Source organism: Gigantopelta aegis, unplaced genomic scaffold (assembly GCF_016097555.1).
Source record: "Gigantopelta aegis isolate Gae_Host unplaced genomic scaffold, Gae_host_genome ctg2547_pilon_pilon:::debris, whole genome shotgun sequence".
Taxonomy (NCBI): Eukaryota; Metazoa; Mollusca; class Gastropoda; order Neomphalida; family Peltospiridae; genus Gigantopelta; species Gigantopelta aegis.
Window position 1 is genome coordinate 1 of NW_024532951.1, and position 22,932 is coordinate 22,932.

At 36.5% G+C, this 22,932-nt stretch overlaps 1 protein-coding gene across 1 annotated transcript; it reads right to left on the reverse strand.

Moving 5' to 3' along the window:
* Window positions 1-4,658: 4,658 nt before the first annotated feature.
* Window positions 4,659-7,158, reverse strand: LOC121391488. The gene is made up of 2 exons (XM_041523104.1): window positions 6,919-7,158; window positions 4,659-5,420 (listed from the first exon to the last, which is right to left on the reverse strand). Exons 1-2 carry the CDS (start codon window positions 7,156-7,158, stop codon window positions 4,716-4,718), a joined length of 945 nt encoding a protein of 314 aa, XP_041379038.1. The 3' UTR covers window positions 4,659-4,715.
* Window positions 7,159-22,932: the final 15,774 nt, after the last annotated feature.

The following is a 22,932-nucleotide window of genomic DNA, read 5'->3' on the forward strand; positions in this document are numbered from 1 at the left end:
ATCAACAAGGCCAAAGCATTTAATTTTTTACGATTTTTAAGACCCCTGTTGTTAGAATTTGTTTTCAATTATTATATTCGATCTGCAAAAGGTATGCTAAATTTTTGTGCCTCTATTGTAGTGAATAGTATTCATAATCCATTCATAACAATTGTAAATAATTTTGAGTGTATAAATTGTGTTAATTAAGAATCAATTCATTAAAAAAAAAAATATTTTACAAACTATTCACTGGTATAAACGTAATGCCTATCAGCATGGACATCAAGTGTTATTCATGTGTTGATAAAACGCGGACCGGACCAGAACGCTAGACAAATTGAATTTTTCCTTTAAAAAAACATATGAACCTAAGTATTCGTCAACTGTGCATAGTTAAGAAACATATATTTTTTCATTTAGTGGCTTTAAAAATGGAAAATGACTAACAGCACATGCGCGTTACCATACTTTTTGCAAACGCATGCGCCTGAACGCAGTTAGAAACGTCGCACTCTTTCCTCTTTACCGGAGGGTGTTTCACTTTTGTTTACTAGAATGGATTTGTTTTACATCCAAATTGTTGATGTTTTACATTAATTGATTACAATCTATTTTGTTTCACGTATCGTAGCTGAAAACTGTAGAATAATATTTCCGTAAATATCGTATTCGTGTTTTTGTCGTTAGGTGAACGCAGTTTGGGACGTCGATGGTACTACTAGTACGTAGTAGGCCTACTAAGAAAACAATTTTAGTGAGGATTTGGTTATTGTTAAAGTTGATTAATCAAAACTTTTAGAAATATAAAATCATAACCAAATATATTTATACAACTTCTAACATTTTCACACAAAACAAATAGGGCCTACTATGTCTCCATTTGAAATTAAGTATGATCACCTCCAAAAGACCCAAGACATGATTTGCCGCCATTACATTAAATCGGTCACTTCCGACAAAAATTACTTTCATCCGACTATTCCCGAATCCAACAAACTTATAAATATGCATATTTTTGTAAACTATATTTTGATTGGATCCAACCATTTGGTACGTGAACACCCTCTAAAGAGGGAGATATAGAATACGGGATGACCCCTATTGTTTTTATCATGTAGTATATACCGTATAACAAGATTATATTTGATAAAAGTGTTTATTTATTTATTTGGAATGGATAATAATATTTGTAGAAATGACTATTGACATACATTACTACTAATCGGATCAGCAACTGTTTTTACTCCGTGAATATTTGACGGTGCAACTCGAACTTTGACACGGAAATTTCTGCTTTGATACATTGAAGGTTCTAATAGACCAAATCAATTCCTATTGTCGATAATGTTAACGTTCACCAATAAAACTGATATAAGCTGGGTATCAACACACCCAGGAAGTACAGCAATAAAACGTCTGGCACCTCGCATCTAAATTACCTGGAAGAAAATTGGGGGTCACATACAATTTAGGAGATTTAATGAATGTTTATAATAGCAATCGTCATTTTTGCTGAAAAGTGCAGTTCCATTTTGGGGGTACTCCGCATTAGTTTCAACCTCTGGTATATACTGCATAACAACTGTATAACAAAAATGTATTTATTTATTGTCAATTGATAATAGTATTCGTACAAATAATCAATGTCACATATTACTACCAATCCCACCCACAGCTGCTTTTACTCCGTAAATATTTGAACTTTGACACGGAACTCTCTTCTTTGGTACCATGTAACCTGGAAGCTATAGCTATGCACCGTCCAGTCTATTATATATTACAATGATGTCATTCATTGTCAGCACGTTTTCAGTGGTATTGTCAACAAAAAAAGTTCATTGAAAAGGATAAAACAGTAATAGTGACATACACCATTTTACATCGCCAATTATTTAGTAAAGTCATGTTAATTACGACTATAAATATAGCGTCTGACAAATGGATAAAGACGACAAAGAGGAAAGTCGATGCCGCCATGTTATGGTCTACTCTTCGATTAGCAACACGGGATCTATTATATGTACCGTTCCACAGGCAGGTTAATATATACCACGGAATCTGTAACACCGTAACCGGCCTCGGTGGCGTCGTGGCAGGCCATCGGTCTACAGGCTGGTAGGTACTGGGTTCGGATCCCAGTCGAGGCATGGGATTTTTAATCCAGATACCGACTCCAAACCCTGAGTGAGTGCTCAGCAAGGCTCAGTGGGTAGGTGTAAACCACTTGCACCGACCAGTGATCCATAACTGGTTCAACAAAGGCCATGGTTTGTGCTATCCTGCCTGTGGGAAGCGCAAATAAAAGATCCCTTGCTGCCTGTCGTAAAAGAGTAGCCTATGTGGCGACAGCGGGTTTCCTCTAAAAAAATCTGTGTGGTCCTTAACCATATGTCTGACGCCATATAACCGTAAATAAAATGTGTTGAGTGCGTCGTTAAATAAAACACTTCTTTCTTTCTTTCTGTAACACCGTGTGATGAAGACTGGCTCGAACAAGAAATAACCCAGTGGGTCATGCCAAGAATCAATCTTAGACGGACTGCATATTACGCGAGCGCTGTAACACTGAGCTATCCCCCCCCCCCCCCCGCCCCTACATATATAAATATTAATATTTGGTTGTTACCTTTATTGATGCATCAGTGGGCTTATTGGGCTATTTCTCGCTCCATCCAGTGCACCACGACTGGTACATCAAAGGCCGTGGTATGTGCTATCCTGTCTATGGGATGGTGCATATAAAAGATCCCTTGCTGCTAATCGAAAAGAATAGCCCACGAAGTGGCGACAACGGGTTCCTCTCAATATCCTTGTGGTCCTTAACCTCTCATGTCTCTTCACAGAGTCGGACTAAAGTCAAGCTCAACAGGGTCTTCTTTCCCCGCCGATTCTGCCAAGCCCGTTCCCTTGGCTGTGGTTTCGCTGCATGGTAGATAGGGACAGTGGGAATCTCGTTAATCCATTCATGCGCGTCACTAATTAGATGACGAGGCATTTGGCTAAAATGTGTCTATAATACTTTGGTAAACCAAAAGCATACAGAGTTGCGCCCTATTTGATGTTTTGATGCTGGGCGTCCGCGATAACCATTTATTGGTTGAACGGAACCAATGACCCCCCCGAAGCGTAAGCCGTACGCACGACCCCAGCCCAGTCACTTTGGGCACTCTTACTAACTGGAGGTCTGTACCCTACCTACCTGCAGATGTGTGGCCTTGGTCGCGAACCTTGGCTTTTGGCGGGGTGGCTATTGACATGAAGTCTTGCCATGAAGAATCCCTTTATACAATTGTATTTTATTCATCATTGCAAGACTTTAGCCCTCGGGGGTCCCGGACGCTCCTGGTCCTGGCAGCGAGCTGGGACCTGACAACGTTTCCCGCTGCAGAGGCCTTTCTGTCACCGGCTGGGCCCACGGGACCTCTCCACGGTCGGACCTTCGGACAGGGTTCCGCACAGAGTAACCTGACCCTGCAGAGGACTACTCCGGATTCTCTGTGGTTGCCACCATCTAGACGTAGACGAATCGGCTACGTATTCTCTACGATTATCGAGAAAATCTTGTCTGCTATGTCCGATTTGCAGGAGTGCTTGTCGACGGGGGATCGCCACAAGTTAATCCATTCATGCGCGTCACTAATTAGATGACGAGGCATTTGGCTAAAAGGTGTCTATAATGTCTATAATATCCTTGTGGTCCTTAACCTCTCATGTCTCTTCACAGAGTCGGACTAAAGTCAAGCTCAACAGGGTCTTCTTTCCCCGCCGATTCTGCCAAGCCCATTCCCTTGGCTGTGGTTTCGCTGCATGGTAGATAGGGACAGTGGGAATCTCGTTAATCCATTCATGCGCGTCACTAATTAGATGACGAGGCATTTGGCTAAATGTGTCTATAACACTTTGGTAAACCAAAAGCATACAGAGTTGCGCCCTATTTGATGTTTTGATGCTGGGCGTCCGCGATTACCATATATTGGTTGTACAGAACGGAACCAATGACCCCCCCGACGCGTAAGCCTTACGCCCGACCCCAACCCAGTCACTTTGGGTACTCTTACTAACTGGAGGTCTGAACCCTACCTCCCCATGCAGCTGGCGAAACCGACCACCAGGAACATCCCTCCCATCAGCCTGGCAGTCAAAGTAAGACCGTGCGTCCTAACTTGACTCTCCGACTCCGGCACCACTTTCCGACTCGACGGATTCTGAGACGACGGGCCCTCAGACGGTACCTCACTCGGGGCCTTCCCCTCATGCCACTATTGTAGCGTCCCCGGCCGGTGTGTGCTTCCGAGCTGCTAAGGTGGGACTACGTCTCTGCCGCTCGGGGTTCAGCCCTGCCGCTAAGAGTGACCGACGCCACTCAGTGCAGGCGCCATCCGAACCGAATATAAATTGCCGTGAGGCAAATGATTAGTGGGGTCTTACGACCCTTTGGCACACACTGGAGAAGCTGCGTCTTTAGCTCGTAGCCCATTGTGCCGGTGAACCGACACACGCCCTTATGGTCTACTACCCAACTCTCACGTGGTACCTCGTCAGGCCAACGGCCAAGGGAAGCCTTATTAAGCCATCGTGGATACCGGACGTAACGCCGCAAGGGATACCGAGGGTGGCTTATATTCAACCTCCTACCATTTCACTTATGGGGTTGAGCCTCAACTCCTCGTTAAGAGAGTCATAGTTACTCCCGCCGTTTACCCGCGCTTTTTTGAATTTCTTCACTTTGACATTCAGAGCACTGGGCAGAAATCACATTGCGTCAACACCGGGTGACGGCCATCGCAATGCTTTGTTTTAATTAGACAGTCGGATTCCCCTGGTCCGTACCAGTTCTGAGTTGGCTGTTGAATGCCAGCCGACACGGACGACGCACGGGGCGCCGCCGCATAGCTGAGGCAGTCCACGGGAAGGTTGAAGCAACGGTCCGAGCTCGATCCCGACACGCCACCCCCGAGTGGCCGCGCGCCCAGACCGCCCCGACGGAACGCCCCCGGCCCCGGCCGAAACCCGACGAGAGGCACCCGACGAGCGCGAACCCGCCGAACGCCGACACGCCAGGAACAACCGGGCGAGAGAGAACCAAGAGCGGAGAGGGACGACGCGACCAGGGAGAGCGGCAGGCCTCGCCCAGCCCGTGCCCTTCCCAGTCCCGCTTCGTACTCCAGCCCGACTGGCCCAGCCCTCAGAGCCAATCCTTGTCCCGAAGTTACGGATCCAATTTGCCGACTTCCCTTACCTACATTGTTGCATCGACTAGAGGCTGTTAACCTTGGAGACCTGCTGCGGATATGGGTACGGCCTGGCACGAGAATCACGAGTCTCCGTCGGATTTTCAAGGGCCGGCGAGAGCGCACCGGACACCGCAAGAGCCGCGGTGCTTTACGGGAACCCCTTTTCCCTATCTCCGGGCAAGCCGATTCCAGGGATTGGGTCCCTTACAAAGAAAAGAGAACTCTTCCCGGTTTGAAAATGTTCAGACATATTATAAGTACATATCTAATGCAACGGGGTGGTGGTCCATGCCATCTAACGCATCGTCACGACGTCGTTCGTCTATGGCCTGTCGCCATAATCAAAATTGGCAGAAAACGCATACTCGTATATATGCAATGCATTTACGTGCACTTATACCCCATGGACCGGGCAAGACTAGGTGTCAAAGTGTTCAGACATATTCTAAGTACATATCTAATACAACGGGGTGGTGGTCCATGCCGTCTAACCCATCGTCACGACGTCGTTCGTCTATGGCCTGTCGCCATAATGAAAATTGGCAGAAAACGCATAATCATGTATTTACAATATATTTTGAGGCACTCATATCTCATGGACCGGGCAAGGCTAGGTTTGAAAATGTTCAGACATATTATAAGTACATATCTAATGCAACGGGGTGGTGGTCCATGCCATCTAACCCATCGTCACGACGTCGTTCGTCTATGGCCTGTCGCCATAATCAAAATTGGCAAAAAACGCATACTCGCATATAGTAGTAGTAGTAGTAGTAGTAGTAGTAGTACTAGTAGTAGTAGCAGCAGTAATACTAATAGTCGTTGTTGTTGCTGCAACTCATTTATTTGTAAAATATTTCTGATAATTACGATAATACCGAATTTTTACTTGTTTTTGACAATATTGCAAGGTTTCAAAAAGACCTTACCAGTCGATAAATTCAAACGTAATACGCGCAAAGCGAATGTGAAACAGAATTTCCAGTTACTTATTCGATATTGAATAAGGAACGAGGAATAAGTAACCAACTTCACAGAGCTTGCCACAAGACACCTGTTTCTGGATGTCAAATCTACCTGGTATGTTTAACAATTTTAACGCATAATGGCCGTTTAAATGAGAAATATGAAACCGAAACTTTATATCTCCAGAAAAACTCCCCTGCCATTTTAGTGAAACGGCCAATACTACCAGAACCGCAGCTGAATACTTGCATGAGGCCATGGACATATTTCATTACAATAGTATAACTTGTAGATTGAACATGTCATGTCATGTCATGTCATAGGGTTTAACGTGCACATTCAGAACAAGCTGTTGTAGCGCACGCCTGTCGTGGGCGCAAGTGCTTGCGAAGCAAGCTCTTCCTTCCAAGACAGGGGGGGGGGGGAGGGGGGGGGGTGTCTTCTCGCTTACGACTTGGCACAAGGAGCACCGAAGACCGGCAGAGGCGGAAGAGGCGGCGGTAATAATTTTGAAATTTCTCAGAAGGAGAATTAAGCCAAAAAGTTAAAGTAATTTGTTGCGTTATGTCCGAAATATTCCTGGTGATTGAACGCAAATTTAGACGGTTCGGCCCAAAAAAATAATAATTTAAGCTTTAACGTACCGACCTATACGAACCAGGTTAGCCTTAAGGGCTGGTGCGGTGTTCAGGCGTCACTGTCGAAGTTGGGGAGGTGATGCATCTCCCTCTGATACCTGCTGACGATGTCCCCGTAGTGCTGCGCGAACACCCTGCGCAGCATGTCGTGGGTCTGACGGTGTGTGGAGCCTTCCCCCCACGTATGCCTGCTGGTATACGCCGTCGTGCTCCATCGTCAGCATGGTACTCAGTGCACCGGTGTGGGATTCCACGCTGTTGATGTCGAAGCTGCCCCGTTGTCTGTCGTACCGGTGCGGGAATATTCCTCTGGTCGGTGTTGTAGGCAGCTGCTCCATTGTTGGGGCGTACACGACCAGGGGTAGATTGAACACTTCTATCGTTCTATATATACGTGTATCTTCCTCGTCTCGTACGCTTATGACATTGTAAATTTTTCGGAACACAAAAATATTGATGGTGAGCATCGGACTATAAACCAGTTGGAACGTTTACAGAGTTATAACATTGTTTGTTTTGTTTTAAATTTATTTAAAAAAAAAATGTTAGCTTACATGGGAATGAGAAACTATTAACGTGCCCATATCCAGAAGGTTCAGGCTCGCCCACCCCGGTTTACAGCTAGTCGTCCTTGTGAAAACAGATTAAATTAATTATTTTAAACTGGTTGTAACAGGTCAATATGTAATTAACTTCAATCTATTACTGCCAAGTTTGGAATTAACGTCGATCTAGTAATTACCATCGACGTCCCAAACTGCGTTCACCTAACGACAAAAACACGAATACAATATTTACGGAAATACTATTCTACATTTTTCGTCTATGATACGTGAAACGAAATAGTTTGCAATCAGTTGACGTAAAAAATCAACAATGTGCACATAAAATATATCCATTATAGTAAACAAAAGTGAAGCACTTTCCAGTAAACAGGAAAGAGTGCGACGTTTCTGCGTTCAGGCGCATGCGTTTGCAAAAAGTATCGTACCGCGCATGTGCCGTTCGTCATTTTAAAAAAAGTTTAAGGCCACTACATGAACAAATATATGTTTCTTAACTATGCACACTTGACGAATACGTTTTTGTTTCTTGAAAGGAAAAATTCATTTTGTCAAGCGTTCTAGGCCGGTCCGCGCTTTACCAACACCCATGGCAAACACTTGATGTCAATACTGATAGGCATTACCTTCATACCAGTGAATAGTTTGTAAAATATAATTTTTTTAATGAATTGATTCTTAATTAACACAATTTGAACACTCAAAATTATTTACAATTGTTATGAATGTATTACGAATACTATTCACTACAGAAGTATAACGCAGTTAAGGACGTTGACGATATACCCTTCCCCAAAACATTTCTGGATTATTAGGGCCTATATAAATTTTGGTTTTTATAAATCCATGTAATACTATTATAATAGTGACCCCCTACTATAGGATGTGCCCCCACCCTTCCCGATATAGTTCCTACGTCCCTGAATAACACCCATAATTATTACACCTGACAACTGTGATATTACACTGTGAAGGTAGCATTAAACGTTGTAGCTTGGTCGACTTTTGGGAGGGGTGTGGTGGTGATTTATTAAATTTCAAACAAACGTGTTATTTATTCTTGTTTATGGAATTTCCGTTACATCTATTAATAAAATAGACAAGATTAAACGTTTGTTCCAAGTTCTACGATCGTATTTATTTATTTATTATGTTTTATAAAATTTAGCCTGGTACAAATATTAGAACGATGAGAAACACGTTTAATATATAGCCACTAATATTTTATGCAGAAAAATATATTTGATATGTAATTACAATCGTTAACAAGTCTCTGTTAGTCAATAACATTTTAAAAATTCTAGCAGACTCAGGAATGTCCCTTTAATGTTCCCATTCAGAGCATGTAAAAACACACCGATTGTTTTAATCGCGAAGCACATGACGTTGCACGTGCTAAGGGTGTGATTTGAAATTAAACACCTAGTTTGTGTGTACACTGTGGCAATATTCTTTCTTGTTTTTTACTGGAACACTAAATCATAACCTTGCTGTCAGATTCTTTACAACATTGTGTAACGTTTTAACAATGCGACGTCTACAATGTCAGGAATGTCTCAGGGCTGTAGGGTGTATACTACCAAATCAAATCCCATAGACGACAATAGTAACATATGTGGCTAAAACTCCTACCTGCAACGTATCAACCGACATAAACGCCACGGATATAAATACTACCACCCCTTACACTTAAAGTGAATCAGAAAAAAATGGGGGTCAAGCTGCTCGTTTCTGAGATAACGTGTAGCGTCTATGACTACCCTAATTTCGCACAAAATTCGAGTACTTTTTTTTACAGGTACCCCATACATGTTTCAAGCACAATGCTACTTGACATGGTGGTACTACATCAAATAAAATTGCATACATTTTTAGCCCAGATGAAACTATTATTTTTTACAACCAACACACTCACATTTATAACCAATCACAGGACTTGTGGTGTTCACTTCTCTATCAAAAGTTCGGTGCACCTCGAACTTTGACCCAGCTGGAAGTTATTTGGTTTAGTACTACCTGTAGGCATGCTCCAATTAGTTGGCACCACTCGGCGAATTGTGGTGTCTGGTCAGACTATTCGTAACAGACTGCATAGATGTAACATCCACGCATATCGACCCTATATGTTACCCCATATTTGACTGCGAGACACATTGCTGCCAGATGTCAACATTGGGCTAACAGGCGTTGGGCTCGGGTAAAGTTTCGTCATGACCGATTTGAAGGAGGGTCTGGTGTGGTGTGGCATCACCATGACTGCCAGAACCCAGATGCATATTGTTCATGGGAGGGTCACTGGGCACTGCATATCTGCAGCAACAGAACACCACCACACTACTGTGGCCAGCCCTAAGCCCAGACCTTTAACCCATTGATCACGTGGAACATTATCAGACGTCTCCGAGAATGTCAACGTCAGCCAACCAACTTGGCTGAATTAGGTGCCGCTCTTCAAGTGGAATGTGACAGGATTCCCCCAAATGTTATTGGACGTTTAACCAGGAGCATGCCACGTCAAATTCTTGCGTGCTTGGCAAATCGCGGGGTTTTACCCGTTACTAGTGCAATTACTAAAAACATCAAATTGACAAGCACCACCCATGTTGCCTATCTGTGTCTCCTCCGGACCTACATCACTATCCTGGCTATACTCTTTAATGCCAATCCCTTGTCACATGAGTGCTTGTGTTTTACCATTAATTAATATTGCAATAAAAAGTAATACATCTCTGTTATATTGTGTTACATCCTCTACTTATTTTGAACATCATATAGTAGAATGTTATCTTGATCAAATGAATTTTAAAAAACCCAGAACATGGTTTGGCTAGACCTTTTTTTAAAGTGTCACTAGTATGTTGACAGAAATATCAAGTTTATTTAATTATAAAAATAACAAATTTGGCATTGAAATAAGCATAGTGTACATGTTACCGTATCTTATGAGTTACGATACATTCTCATTATGATCTCTTCAGAAATGTGCTGATATCTTATTCATTCATATCACTGTTCTTGTTGTACCGATACGTGTGTGAGTTGTTTATAATTATTTAAACAACACACAACTAATTTCAAGATTTAAGATCTGGTGTTTTTGTAAAAATAAACAAAATTGTAGAGAATAAAGTACAATTCTCAACTTTCTTGACATGTAATAAACTCATGAAAAAATGAATGACTTGTTCTCAATTTATTTTAAATAATTTTAAGATTTGGTAATTTAAATACATTTACTACCAAAAAAAGTTTAAAAGTTTGTTTTGTTGTGACACCACTACAGCACATTGATTATAAATCGACTATTGCAAGAAGTAGAAGTAAATGTTTTTATTTAACGATGCACTCAACACATTTTATTTACAGTTATATGGCGTCAGACTTATGGTTAAGAACCACACAGATATATAGAAAGGAAACCCGCTGTCGCCACTTCATGGGCTACTCTTTTTGATTAGCAGCAAGGGATCTTTTATATGCACCATCCCACAGACAGGATAGCACATACCACGGCCTTTGTTACACCAGTCGTGGTGCACTGGCTGGAGCAAGAAATAGCCTAATGGGCCCACCGATGGGGATCGATCCTAAACCGACCACGCTACCACTGGGCTACGTCCCGCCCCCATCGACTATTGGATGTCAGATATTTGGTAATTGTTTGACGTATAGTCTTAGAGAGGAAACCTGCTACATTTGTCCATTAGTAGCCAGGGATATTTTATATGCACCATCCAAAAGACAGGATAGCACATACCATAATCTTTGATATACTAGTCTGCACTGGTTGGAATGAGAAATGGCCCAATGGGATCCTAGACCTATCACACATCAGGCAAACACGATACCATCAAGCTACGTCTCGCCCCACATTTACTACATAGGTCAAACTAGTTGCAAGCATCATTATATACTCTTCAAAAAAAGTAGGGAAACCTGAAATATTAATGTTAATATCAACTATTAGACTGAACATACATTTTGAGCACAGACATCCTAGTAAAGAATGTTCAGGTCTGTTTATCAACACACCGAAACACATTCCATAGTTTGCATGTGCATCACGCAGTTGTCAGACATTGAAATATAAATCTGAACTCTTATTTAAAAAGCTTAAATTTCAAATAAACCTAAGAGTTATGTGCTCAATTATCATTAAAATAAATATCACATTATCTGAAATATTTAGTGTTGTTATATGTGTTCCTTTTGGGACATCGAACTAAATTTAATTTACAAAACAAGCAGTATACTCAACAAAACAACACACTTTAGGGACACTCAGAACTGACAACAATTAATGACATTCACAAGAAAATTTATAAGATTTAATGTTTCCCTTTATTATATTTTAAACAAATTATTATTCCATGTCAGTATAAAATACAAAATAAAATAAAACCGAGCATTTTGAGAGTATACTGCTAAAGCAATACATGTTCCCTACTGGACCCAACTAATTTTTTTATCTAAGTTCATGGGCCATAACTCTTGTCAAAAATGGGTACATTTAAGTCAAACTTAATATCTGTAACTAAATAATAAAGCTATACATAAAATTTCAGCTCAATATTTGGAGGCACTGTCAAAAAAAGCATGGAAAACTGTATGTGGGGCAGAGAGACAGACAGACAGACAGACATGCAGAAAGAAAGAAAGACTGAAAGACAACAAGGATGGAGATGAAACCTACTAGTATATAATTCTCTCCGGATGGACTAATAAAGTCGAAATTAAAATCATTTTCACAGTCCAAATTGCATTCATCTTCACATGTAGCAACCATCAAGGTAGCAACCATCTCTAGATGTCGGACATTAAAACTAAAAATCAACTGAATTATCTCAAACATTTACATATTTTAAATATTTTAGTATGGAAAACAAAAATCAAAAACAAATCAGTAGATAAATATTATTTAAAAATTTTTATTTAAAAATAAAAAAAATTCATATTTACTTATTCATATAACTTAAGGAAAACATTTCACTCAAACATCTGTGAAATATTTCACTGCATAAATCAATAAGAAAAATAATGGACCCCCGAACTGTAGTGAACAATTCAAATGTGGTTCGAAATTAATACTAAAGGCAACATGGTTGATAATCATAATTGATAATTTTGTTGTTAATACTAGTTGATAATTTTGTTGCTACATATATTTAATGTCAATGAGTAACAGGTGAAACTAGTTTAATATTACAGAATGAATTGTGAGATGTGAAGATGTTTTGGTATAATCAAATTCAACAAATGTAACCAAATATTATATAATATTACACACAATCATAAAAAGTAGGCCTACTGCCAGATATATTTCTATTATTATGATAAATCTACTGAGTGGCAGATCCAGGTTTGTCTTTAAGGAAGATGAACCCAAATTCAAAGTCTGCATCTATATGAAACTTTAACATCCTGGAATGTACCTTTAACAGCACTGAAATGTAGGACAAGGAGCCCCTGCCTGAATTGACAGCTTCATAATATTTAAAAACAACTTGCAGGCTTTGAACCTACTGCAACGACTCGCATGGGATTTGACAGACTGCAATCTTAATTAACCACTCGGCCATCAGGTCTTCTATAAAAATGGAAGCCCAATTAACCATAATTAAACAAGTGCTGACAAACATTTGGTTCAAAAGTAATGTAACAGTTTGGTAATAATATACAGCAATGTTTCAATCGTAACAGTCCACCAGCAGAAATTTGACTACTGCATGGATAATCCTATACATTATCTTGCCTAGATCTGTAGCTTCCTAAGCTTTTGTCTGGGTCTGAAGCCTTCTAACCAATTGCCTGAATATTCAGCTTTCTAAGCTTCTTCTTGGATCTTTTGTCTGAATCTGCCAGCTTTCCTAGCTCCTGTCTGGATCTGCAGCTTCCCAAGCTCCTATCACATCTAAAGCTTCTTAACATCTTGCCTGGATCTGCAGAATTCTAAGTTCTAACCTGGATTTAAAGATTCCTGAGTTCCTGCCTGGATCTGCCACTGCAAACTATTAATTATCTATAACTTAATTGTAAATATATCTACATATATGTACAAGTTACGATAGGGCACATATAGCATGGTGCTATTTTGTCATTGATTATATCATATAAATTTAACAAAAAGCTAAGAAATACATCTATAACAAAATTCAACAAGAATATAGTAAAATTTAAAAGGATAATGTCTTGTTTGCATTAGTGTAAGCTTGAAAAATAATTATATTTTGAAATTTTATTTCTGGTCATAAATATGGAATAATCTAGAATCCACTTCATTTACAATGTACAAAATTGTTTATATGATTAACAAACAAAAAATTATAATAAAAATGGCCTTTGAAAATGTTATCCATTTGCACCAGCAAAAATATCTTTTTGACATGTAATATAACTTTCTGCTGCAGTCTTTCTAAAATTCACCATTTCATAATATTGTTTACTAATTAATGCAAAATACAAACAGAAAAGATTGGCTATCAGCTAGTATCAACAGATGTATAACTATTATCATTAACTATGTACTTCACATAACTCATCACTATTTAATTTTAACACAAAGTTTGAACAGCTAAAATGTTTATTATTTGTGATCTCTGTTGACTTTATATAATTATATATAATGAACAAAGATATTTTCCCCATGCAGTTTGACATTAATATAGAGAAGACCATTGTAGTCCCTGCAAGCTCGCGCTAGACCTGGCCTGTTTCAATTCAACTGAAAATGAATATGACTCGGAGAAAAAAAAAATCTAAAAGAAACTGAAGTTAATGATCTATCTTAATGCTTAAATATTAAAAATATAATAGCTAGTGTATTTATCACGTTGACATGTGAGTAAAAATGCATTCAATTCTTCGTCAAATTAAAATTTCAAAACAACTGAATTTTTTTACATACCTGTACATCATACACTACATGTACATGCATCTGTTATTGCCAATTTGTAATAAAAACCACAACAAGATTCAGTTTCTTGTACATCTAATGACTTTTAACTTGTAAAATAGAATTAATCATTAGAACAATTCTTCAATGTCATTATGACATCTTAATTTATATTTTATTTAATGAAATTGACTTGACATCACCCCCAAAAAATTAATATGCATTTTAAATATTATAAACATTATAATAAAATTATCAACAATTTCTACAACATGGGAATAATAAGCTCAAATAATACATGCAATATATAATTTATGTCAAAATTTTTTAATGGAAATGTGTACTCTTTTGCTAACAAGAAAAAAACACACAACATGACTAACATCAAACTTAAATTGTAACTGAAACTGGTTAACATTGACTATGAATATACATTTCAGTCATCAGTGTATTTCAGTGCTGGTAAACAAATTGTGATTACTACATGTAACAATTTACTCAATTAGGAAATCAATTCTTATGGAAACTTCAATTAACAATCTTGTCAGTATGATAATAAAGTTCTAGTAAGTGCATTATCTAATTTCAGAGAAACCAATAGTAAAAATTATCTGCTAATAATTACAAAATCTAACAGTTTAAACTAAATTAACAAACAAATCCTACACCAATCGTAAATCAACAATCAGAGTACCGTACATGTAGTAGGTTAATAAAGTTCTAATAACGTGACGCATAATTTAACACAATATGAAATAAAACCCACTTAAAACAGCTACACAGTGATAAAATTTGTCTTGTATATACACTTACACGTAATTCTTAATTATTGATCAGCTATCTTCAATACATGCAAATGGCCGGTATGTTCATAGTAATTTAAATTATTACTAAAACAAAAATTGTCAAAAATGCTAATATTTCACTCAGTAATAAAAGTACAGCACATATTCCAGGGGTTGAAATTTAGGCGGGTTTTTTTACCACTGTTCCCTAACCAGTTATCTTGCTATGTTACGCTATGCAAAATAGCACTATGATCAAGCGAGTATGTGTCAGAGTACGCAGCAATGAGAACTAGAATTGAATGCACCTCATACATTAATTTCATGCAATAAAAGTTTATTCCTTTGTAATTTAAAACAAAAAATTGTTTCGAGAATAGCGTAGGAGCATAATCAAGCAAAGATGGAATAACCACATGTGAATTTAGCTATTCCATGTTTTATTGCAACTTTTATGATGGATACTGGAAGATTTTATTTAGTTTTCCGTTTTAAAAGAGTATTTTCAGAATAGTGTATATATTAACCCCTGTGAGCCCTCTGCTATCTATTTGGTCACATGATAGCAACTTCCTTCTTTTTTACCGAGGGACATTATCTGAAGAAACAGAAGCGTGGCGGCCAGATGGTTATAAATATTTGGGGTCAGGTTAAGTATTCATGAAAAGAAAAACGATCCACGTTTTCTATATTTCTTTTCAACTTAACCTGACCTCAAACTAATGGCAGAATTCAACAGAAGGTGGAGGGTTCCATGATCCAAGATGTCGTGGCCGATTCACAATAGTCCTAATGATTCTGACAAAGTAAATGATCTGAGCCATAATCATCTGATCCACCACCAAAGGAAGCATGGGCCAAAACCATATAAACAATGTTAGTAATAAACAGGTTGCATGGTAGCCTTCATCAGAAGAAAAACTAAACAATCTTAACATTTAAAAATGAAAGATGTTGTTAGTTCAAAACAATGGTAATAATAGCTTATAAACATGTTATCAGTTAGTTAGTGTTAACCTTATAAGACTCTTCACCCAACAAGTGCATAACTTAGTTAGAGTGCAGAGAACAACTATCAAATTGGATAGGTGGACATCTCTGGATGCAGTCCACTAATTCCAACATCAATGCGAGGATGACCCGAGATGACGAAAGCCTGAGCCGCCACAACCCGACCCAAGTGATGGAAACAGTCTACATGTACATGTTCGGTGAAAACATTTCTGACATGCAAGGGACCAGAGAGCATTGAAAGCAGAAACAACCCCAAGGCATATGCATTCAAAACAAAAATAAATAATAATAAGAAAAGATACAAATAGATAAAAACAACTATTGTATATACAATACACTGTACAATAATTTCTCAGTTATAAATTATCGTGCCTCTGAAATCTGCAGAAACAATAATTTCGTTCAAATGCTTCATGTTAGTGTAACTTATTTTTCATCTGTGCATTAAATTTAGCACAAAATTTATATGGTTGGCAACGGGTTGTACAAAATGAAACAGGTTACCATAAACATTGTTTTTAGTAACCAGTAAAATTCTGTTTCTCAGAGGCGTGATAATGCAAAAGTTAATTTAATCATACATAAAACTATTTCCAATATTGCTGCTGCATCAAAAAAAGCAAACCATTAACTGTCCACTAATAAAACAAACCTAGAAAAAATAAAAGCATTGCACATTATTGAATAATTACAAATTGTATGCAAAAATTTTATTTTAAATTTTCACAGCTTTAAAATAAGCTTCAATTGTATTTTCCACATTAAAAATATATATACAAAAGATAAACAAGAACTCAACAGAATTAAATGTCTTGCCTACCATAAACTTGTCGACTTCACTTAGTTGTATCAATAAATGTTCATCTCAATGCATGTTAAAAAGCATGTCAAAAAGCATGTCAAAAAGCAACACCTTTACAAAAATTCATTTTTAAAACTGAAATTAAAATGTTACAAATATTTTTTCATGTGCAATGTAATGAACATTCATATTACAACTAAAAATCATTTTTCATTAATCTATGATTTATAGCATGTAAGAAATGAAGCTAAATGCGAAACTTTAAGGTTAACTGTATTTTGTATTAAACTAAATGTAAAAGATGATGCTGTCGTCACTGTCACTGCCAGATATGTACATTGTATGTGTATCTCACCAGGAGTCATCGTTTTACTTTGTGAAGGTAAGAAAAAATGTCGGACATAAAAACTAAATGATTGACCAGACTAACATTCTACTGAACCAGCAAGCCCTATATATACATAAGATATATATAATTACATCAATGCACATGATCAAATTTCAAAGCTATACTGAGACAAAATGTAAGTTTTGTTGTTTCTGGTACATAGGTTCAGGTCTATGTTTCAAAACATCCGATAGAGAAAATAAAGTTATTTTTAATATTTGTGGAATTCCAATATGAAAGAATTGTTAACTTAATTTTCTGAGAATACATACACGACTTTGTATATGACCTTTAACTCTAAGAAAATTTTATATGAAATCATTATAAAAATATAAGAGAACATTTTGTTATAAGTCACTTTACTTGTATTATATATAAAGTGGTTTTCCAACAAGAACAAAACATTTAAAACCAAACATTCCAAATAGTAATATATGTACATGTAATAATGCGTGTAAACCATTTAGTACACAAGTTTGTATGTTGTTTTCAATGATTGTTTCATGAAAACATTAATTACAGACAAATATAATGCATTATATAATGACCGCTGTATCAAACAGTTCTGCTATTTACATCAAAGACAGACATTTATCAATAAAACATAATCTTAATAAATCAATTTCCTTCATCAACAGATGGAATCAATTTCTAAAAATAACAATATTGCTATTTTATAATGACGGACTGGTACAATAAAGACATACATGTACACTGTAGGTTGGTTGATGTTTCCTACCACTGCTTCAGTTGACATCTAGTCCAATTGCCACTAGCAAAAAGATATGTTTGTATCTACAAATTATCCTTCTAATTATGTAAGCAAGAGCATTTCATGTTTATCTATATTAAACCACATAATTATTCTATATTATACCACATAATTATTCTATATTATACAGTATTCAAATTTAGTAAAGTTAAAAAAATATATTTATGCACAGCAAACCAAATGTTAAGTACATACACTGTACATGATTAAAAACAAGCTGTAGCCAAGAAGACATGGTTTATGTATGCACATTCAAGCTACTTATAGTTGTACTCCACAAATACAAATGTTAAGTAAATACATGATTAAAAACATGCTGTAGCCAAGAAGACACGGTTTATGTATGCATCTTCAAGCTACTTATAGTTGTACTCCACAAATACAAATGTTAAGTAAATACATGATTAAAAACATGCTGTAGCCAAGAAGACACGGTTTATGTATGCACATTCAAGCTACTTATAGATATACTCCACAAATACAAATGTTAAGTAAATACATGATTAAAAACATGCTGTAGCCAAGAAGACACGGTTTATGTATGCACATTCAAGCTACTTATAGTTGTACTCCACAAATACAAATGTTAAGTAAATACATGATTAAAAACATGCTGTAGCCAAGAACACACGGTTTATGTATGCACATTCAAGCTACTTATAGATATACTCCACAAATACAAATGTTAAGTATATACATGATTAAAAACATGCTGTAGCCAAGAAGACACGATTTATGTATGCACATTCAAGCTACTTATAGTTGTACTCCACAAATACAAATGTTAAGTACATACATGATTAAAAACAAGCTGTAGCCAAGAAGACACGGTTTATGTATGCATCTTCAAGCTACTTATAGATATACTCCACAAATACAAATGTTAAGTAAATACATGATTAAAAACATGCTGTAGCCAAGAACACACGGTTTATGTATGCACATTCAAGCTACTTATAGATATACTCCACAAATACAAATGTTAAGTATATACATGATTAAAAACATGCTGTAGCCAAGAAGACACGATTTATGTATGCACATTCAAGCTACTTATAGTTGTACTCCACAAATACAAATGTTAAGTACATACATGATTAAAAACAAGCTGTAGCCAAGAAGACACGGTTTATGTATGCACATTCAAGCTACTTATAGATATACTCCACAAATACAAATGTTAAGTAAATACATGATTAAAAACATGCTGTAGCCAAGAAGACACGGTTTATGTATGCACATTCAAGCTACTTATAGATATACTCCACAAATACAAATGTTAAGTACATACATGATTAAAAACATGCTGTAGCCAAGAAGACACGGTTTATGTATGCATCTTCAAGCTACTTATAGATATACTCCACAAATACAAATGTTAAGTATATACATGATTAAAAACATGCTGTAGCCAAGAAGACACGATTTATGTATGCACATTCAAGCTACTTATAGTTGTACTCCACAAATACAAATGTTAAGTACATACATGATTAAAAACAAGCTGTAGCCAAGAAGACACGGTTTATGTATGCACATTCAAGCTACTTATAGATATACTCCACAAATACAAATGTTAAGTAAATACATGATTAAAAACATGCTGTAGCCAAGAAGACACGGTTTATGTATGCACATTCAAGCTACTTATAGATATACTCCACAAATACAAATGTTAAGTACATACATGATTAAAAACATGCTGTAGCCAAGAAGACACGGTTTATGTATGCACATTCAAGCTACTTATAGATATACTCCACAAATACAAATGTTAAGTAAATACATGATTAAAAACATGCTGTAGCCAAGAAGACACGGTTTATGTATGCACATTCAAGCTACTTATAGTTGTACTCCACAAATACAAATGTTAAGTAAATACATGATTAAAAACATGCTGTAGCCAAGAAGACACGGTTTATGTATGCACATTCAAGCTACTTATAGATATACTCCACAAATACAAATGTTAAGTATATACATGATTAAAAACATGCTGTAGCCAAGAAGACACGATTTATGTATGCACATTCAAGCTACTTATAGTTGTACTCCACAAATACAAATGTTAAGTACATACATGATTAAAAACAAGCTGTAGCCAAGAAGACACGGTTTATGTATGCACATTCAAGCTACTTATAGATATACTCCACAAATACAAATGTTAAGTACATACATGATTAAAAACATGCTGTAGCCAAGAAGACACGGTTTATGTATGCATCTTCAAGCTACTTATAGATATACTCCACAAATACAAATGTTAAGTAAATACATGATTAAAAACATGCTGTAGCCAAGAACACACGGTTTATGTATGCACATTCAAGCTACTTATAGATATACTCCACAAATACAAATGTTAAGTATATACATGATTAAAAACATGCTGTAGCCAAGAAGACACGATTTATGTATGCACATTCAAGCTACTTATAGTTGTACTCCACAAATACAAATGTTAAGTACATACATGATTAAAAACAAGCTGTAGCCAAGAAGACATGGTTTATGTATGCACATTCAAGCTACTTATAGATATACTCCACAAATACAAATGTTAAGTAAATACATGATTAAAAACATGCTGTAGCCAAGAAGACACGGTTTATGTATGCACATTCAAGCTACTTATAGATATACTCCACAAATACAAATGTTAAGTACATACATGATTAAAAACATGCTGTAGCCAAGAAGACACGGTTTATGTATGCATCTTCAAGCTACTTATAGATATACTCCACAAATACAAATGTTAAGTATATACATGATTAAAAACATGCTGTAGCCAAGAAGACACGATTTATGTATGCACATTCAAGCTACTTATAGTTGTACTCCACAAATACAAATGTTAAGTACATACATGATTAAAAACAAGCTGTAGCCAAGAAGACACGGTTTATGTATGCACATTCAAGCTACTTATAGATATACTCCACAAATACAAATGTTAAGTAAATACATGATTAAAAACATGCTGTAGCCAAGAAGACACGGTTTATGTATGCACATTCAAGCTACTTATAGATATACTCCACAAATACAAATGTTAAGTACATACATGATTAAAAACATGCTGTAGCCAAGAAGACACGGTTTATGTATGCATCTTCAAGCTACTTATAGATATACTCCACAAATACAAATGTTAAGTAAATACATGATTAAAAACATGCTGTAGCCAAGAAGACACGGTTTATGTATGCACATTCAAGCTACTTATAGATATACTCCACAAATACAAATGTTAAGTACATACATGATTAAAAACATGCTGTAGCCAAGAAGACACGGTTTATATGTATGCACATTCAAGCTACTTATAGATATACTCCACAAATACAAATGTTAAGTAAATACATGATTAAAAACATGGTGTAGCCAAGAAGACATGGTTTATGTATGCACCTTCAAGCTACTTATAGTTGTACTCCACAAATACAAATGTTAAGTAAATACATGATTAAAAACATGCTGTAGCCAAGAAGACACGGTTTATGTATGCACATTCAAGCTACTTAGCTACTTATAGATATACTCCACAAATACAAATGTTAAGTATATACATGATTAAAAACATGCTGCAGCCAAGAAGATACGGTTTATGTATGCACATTCAAGCTACTTATAGTTGTACTCCACAAATACAAATGTTAAGTACATACATGATTAAAAACAAGCTGTAGCCAAGAAGACACGGTTTATGTATGCACATTCAAGCTACTTATAGATATACTCCACAAATACAAATGTTAAGTAAATACATGATTAAAAACATGCTGTAGCCAAGAAGACACGGTTTATGTATGCAGATTCAAGCTACTTATAGATATACTCCACAAATACAAATGTTAAGTACATACATGATTAAAAACATGGTGTAGCCAAGAAGACACAGTTTATGTATGCACATTCAAGCTACTTATAGATATACTCCACAAATACAAATGTTAAGTAAATACATGATTAAAAACATGCTGTAGCCAAGAAGACACGGTTTATGTATGCACCTTCAAGCTACTTATAGATATACTCCACAAATACAAATGTTAAGTAAATACATGATTAAAAACATGCTGTAGCCAAGAAGACACGGTTTATGTATGCATCTTCAAGCTACTTATAGATATACTCCACAAATACAAATGTTAAGTAAATACATGATTAAAAACATGCTGTAGCCAAGAAGACACGGTTTATGTATGCACATTCAAGCTACTTATAGATATACTCCACAAATACAAATGTTAAGTACATACATGATTAAAAACATGCTGTAGCCAAGAAGACACGGTTTATGTATGCACATTCAAGCTACTTATAGATATACTCCACAAATACGAATGAACTATAATGGTAATTAACAACTGAGAAAACATATCTAAGAGTATTTGGTACTAACAACAAAAGTGTCTAACATTGTAATATTGCTTCTGCAAAATCAAAGTGAAGACAATAATAATGCTTGAGTAGGCCTATACCTATGATAAACTTGCCATATACGTTCCAAGATGTGAATTTAGAATGATTCTGAGCTTCTGTTAACCCCTTATTCTGGGTCAGATGCACAGGATTATGAGACAGAATCCCAAAATATCTATATTAAACCATGTTTATCATTCTGGGGAATCCTTAAAAAAATCCCCAAATTCAATGCCTACTTTCCCAAAGATGAAAAGTAGTGTTACTGCCCTCACCTTCCTACATAGAATTATTAATAATTATGCTATTTGTAAATGGAAAGACTTAACTGTTCTTGTACAATGTATTGTATAGTGTGATCCAAACTCAGCTGTGATATTTATCATTAATTATCACAGTTAACTTGTATAAATACAAAAAATAAAAATGCAAAACTTTTTGACAAATTTTTTTTCTCAACAA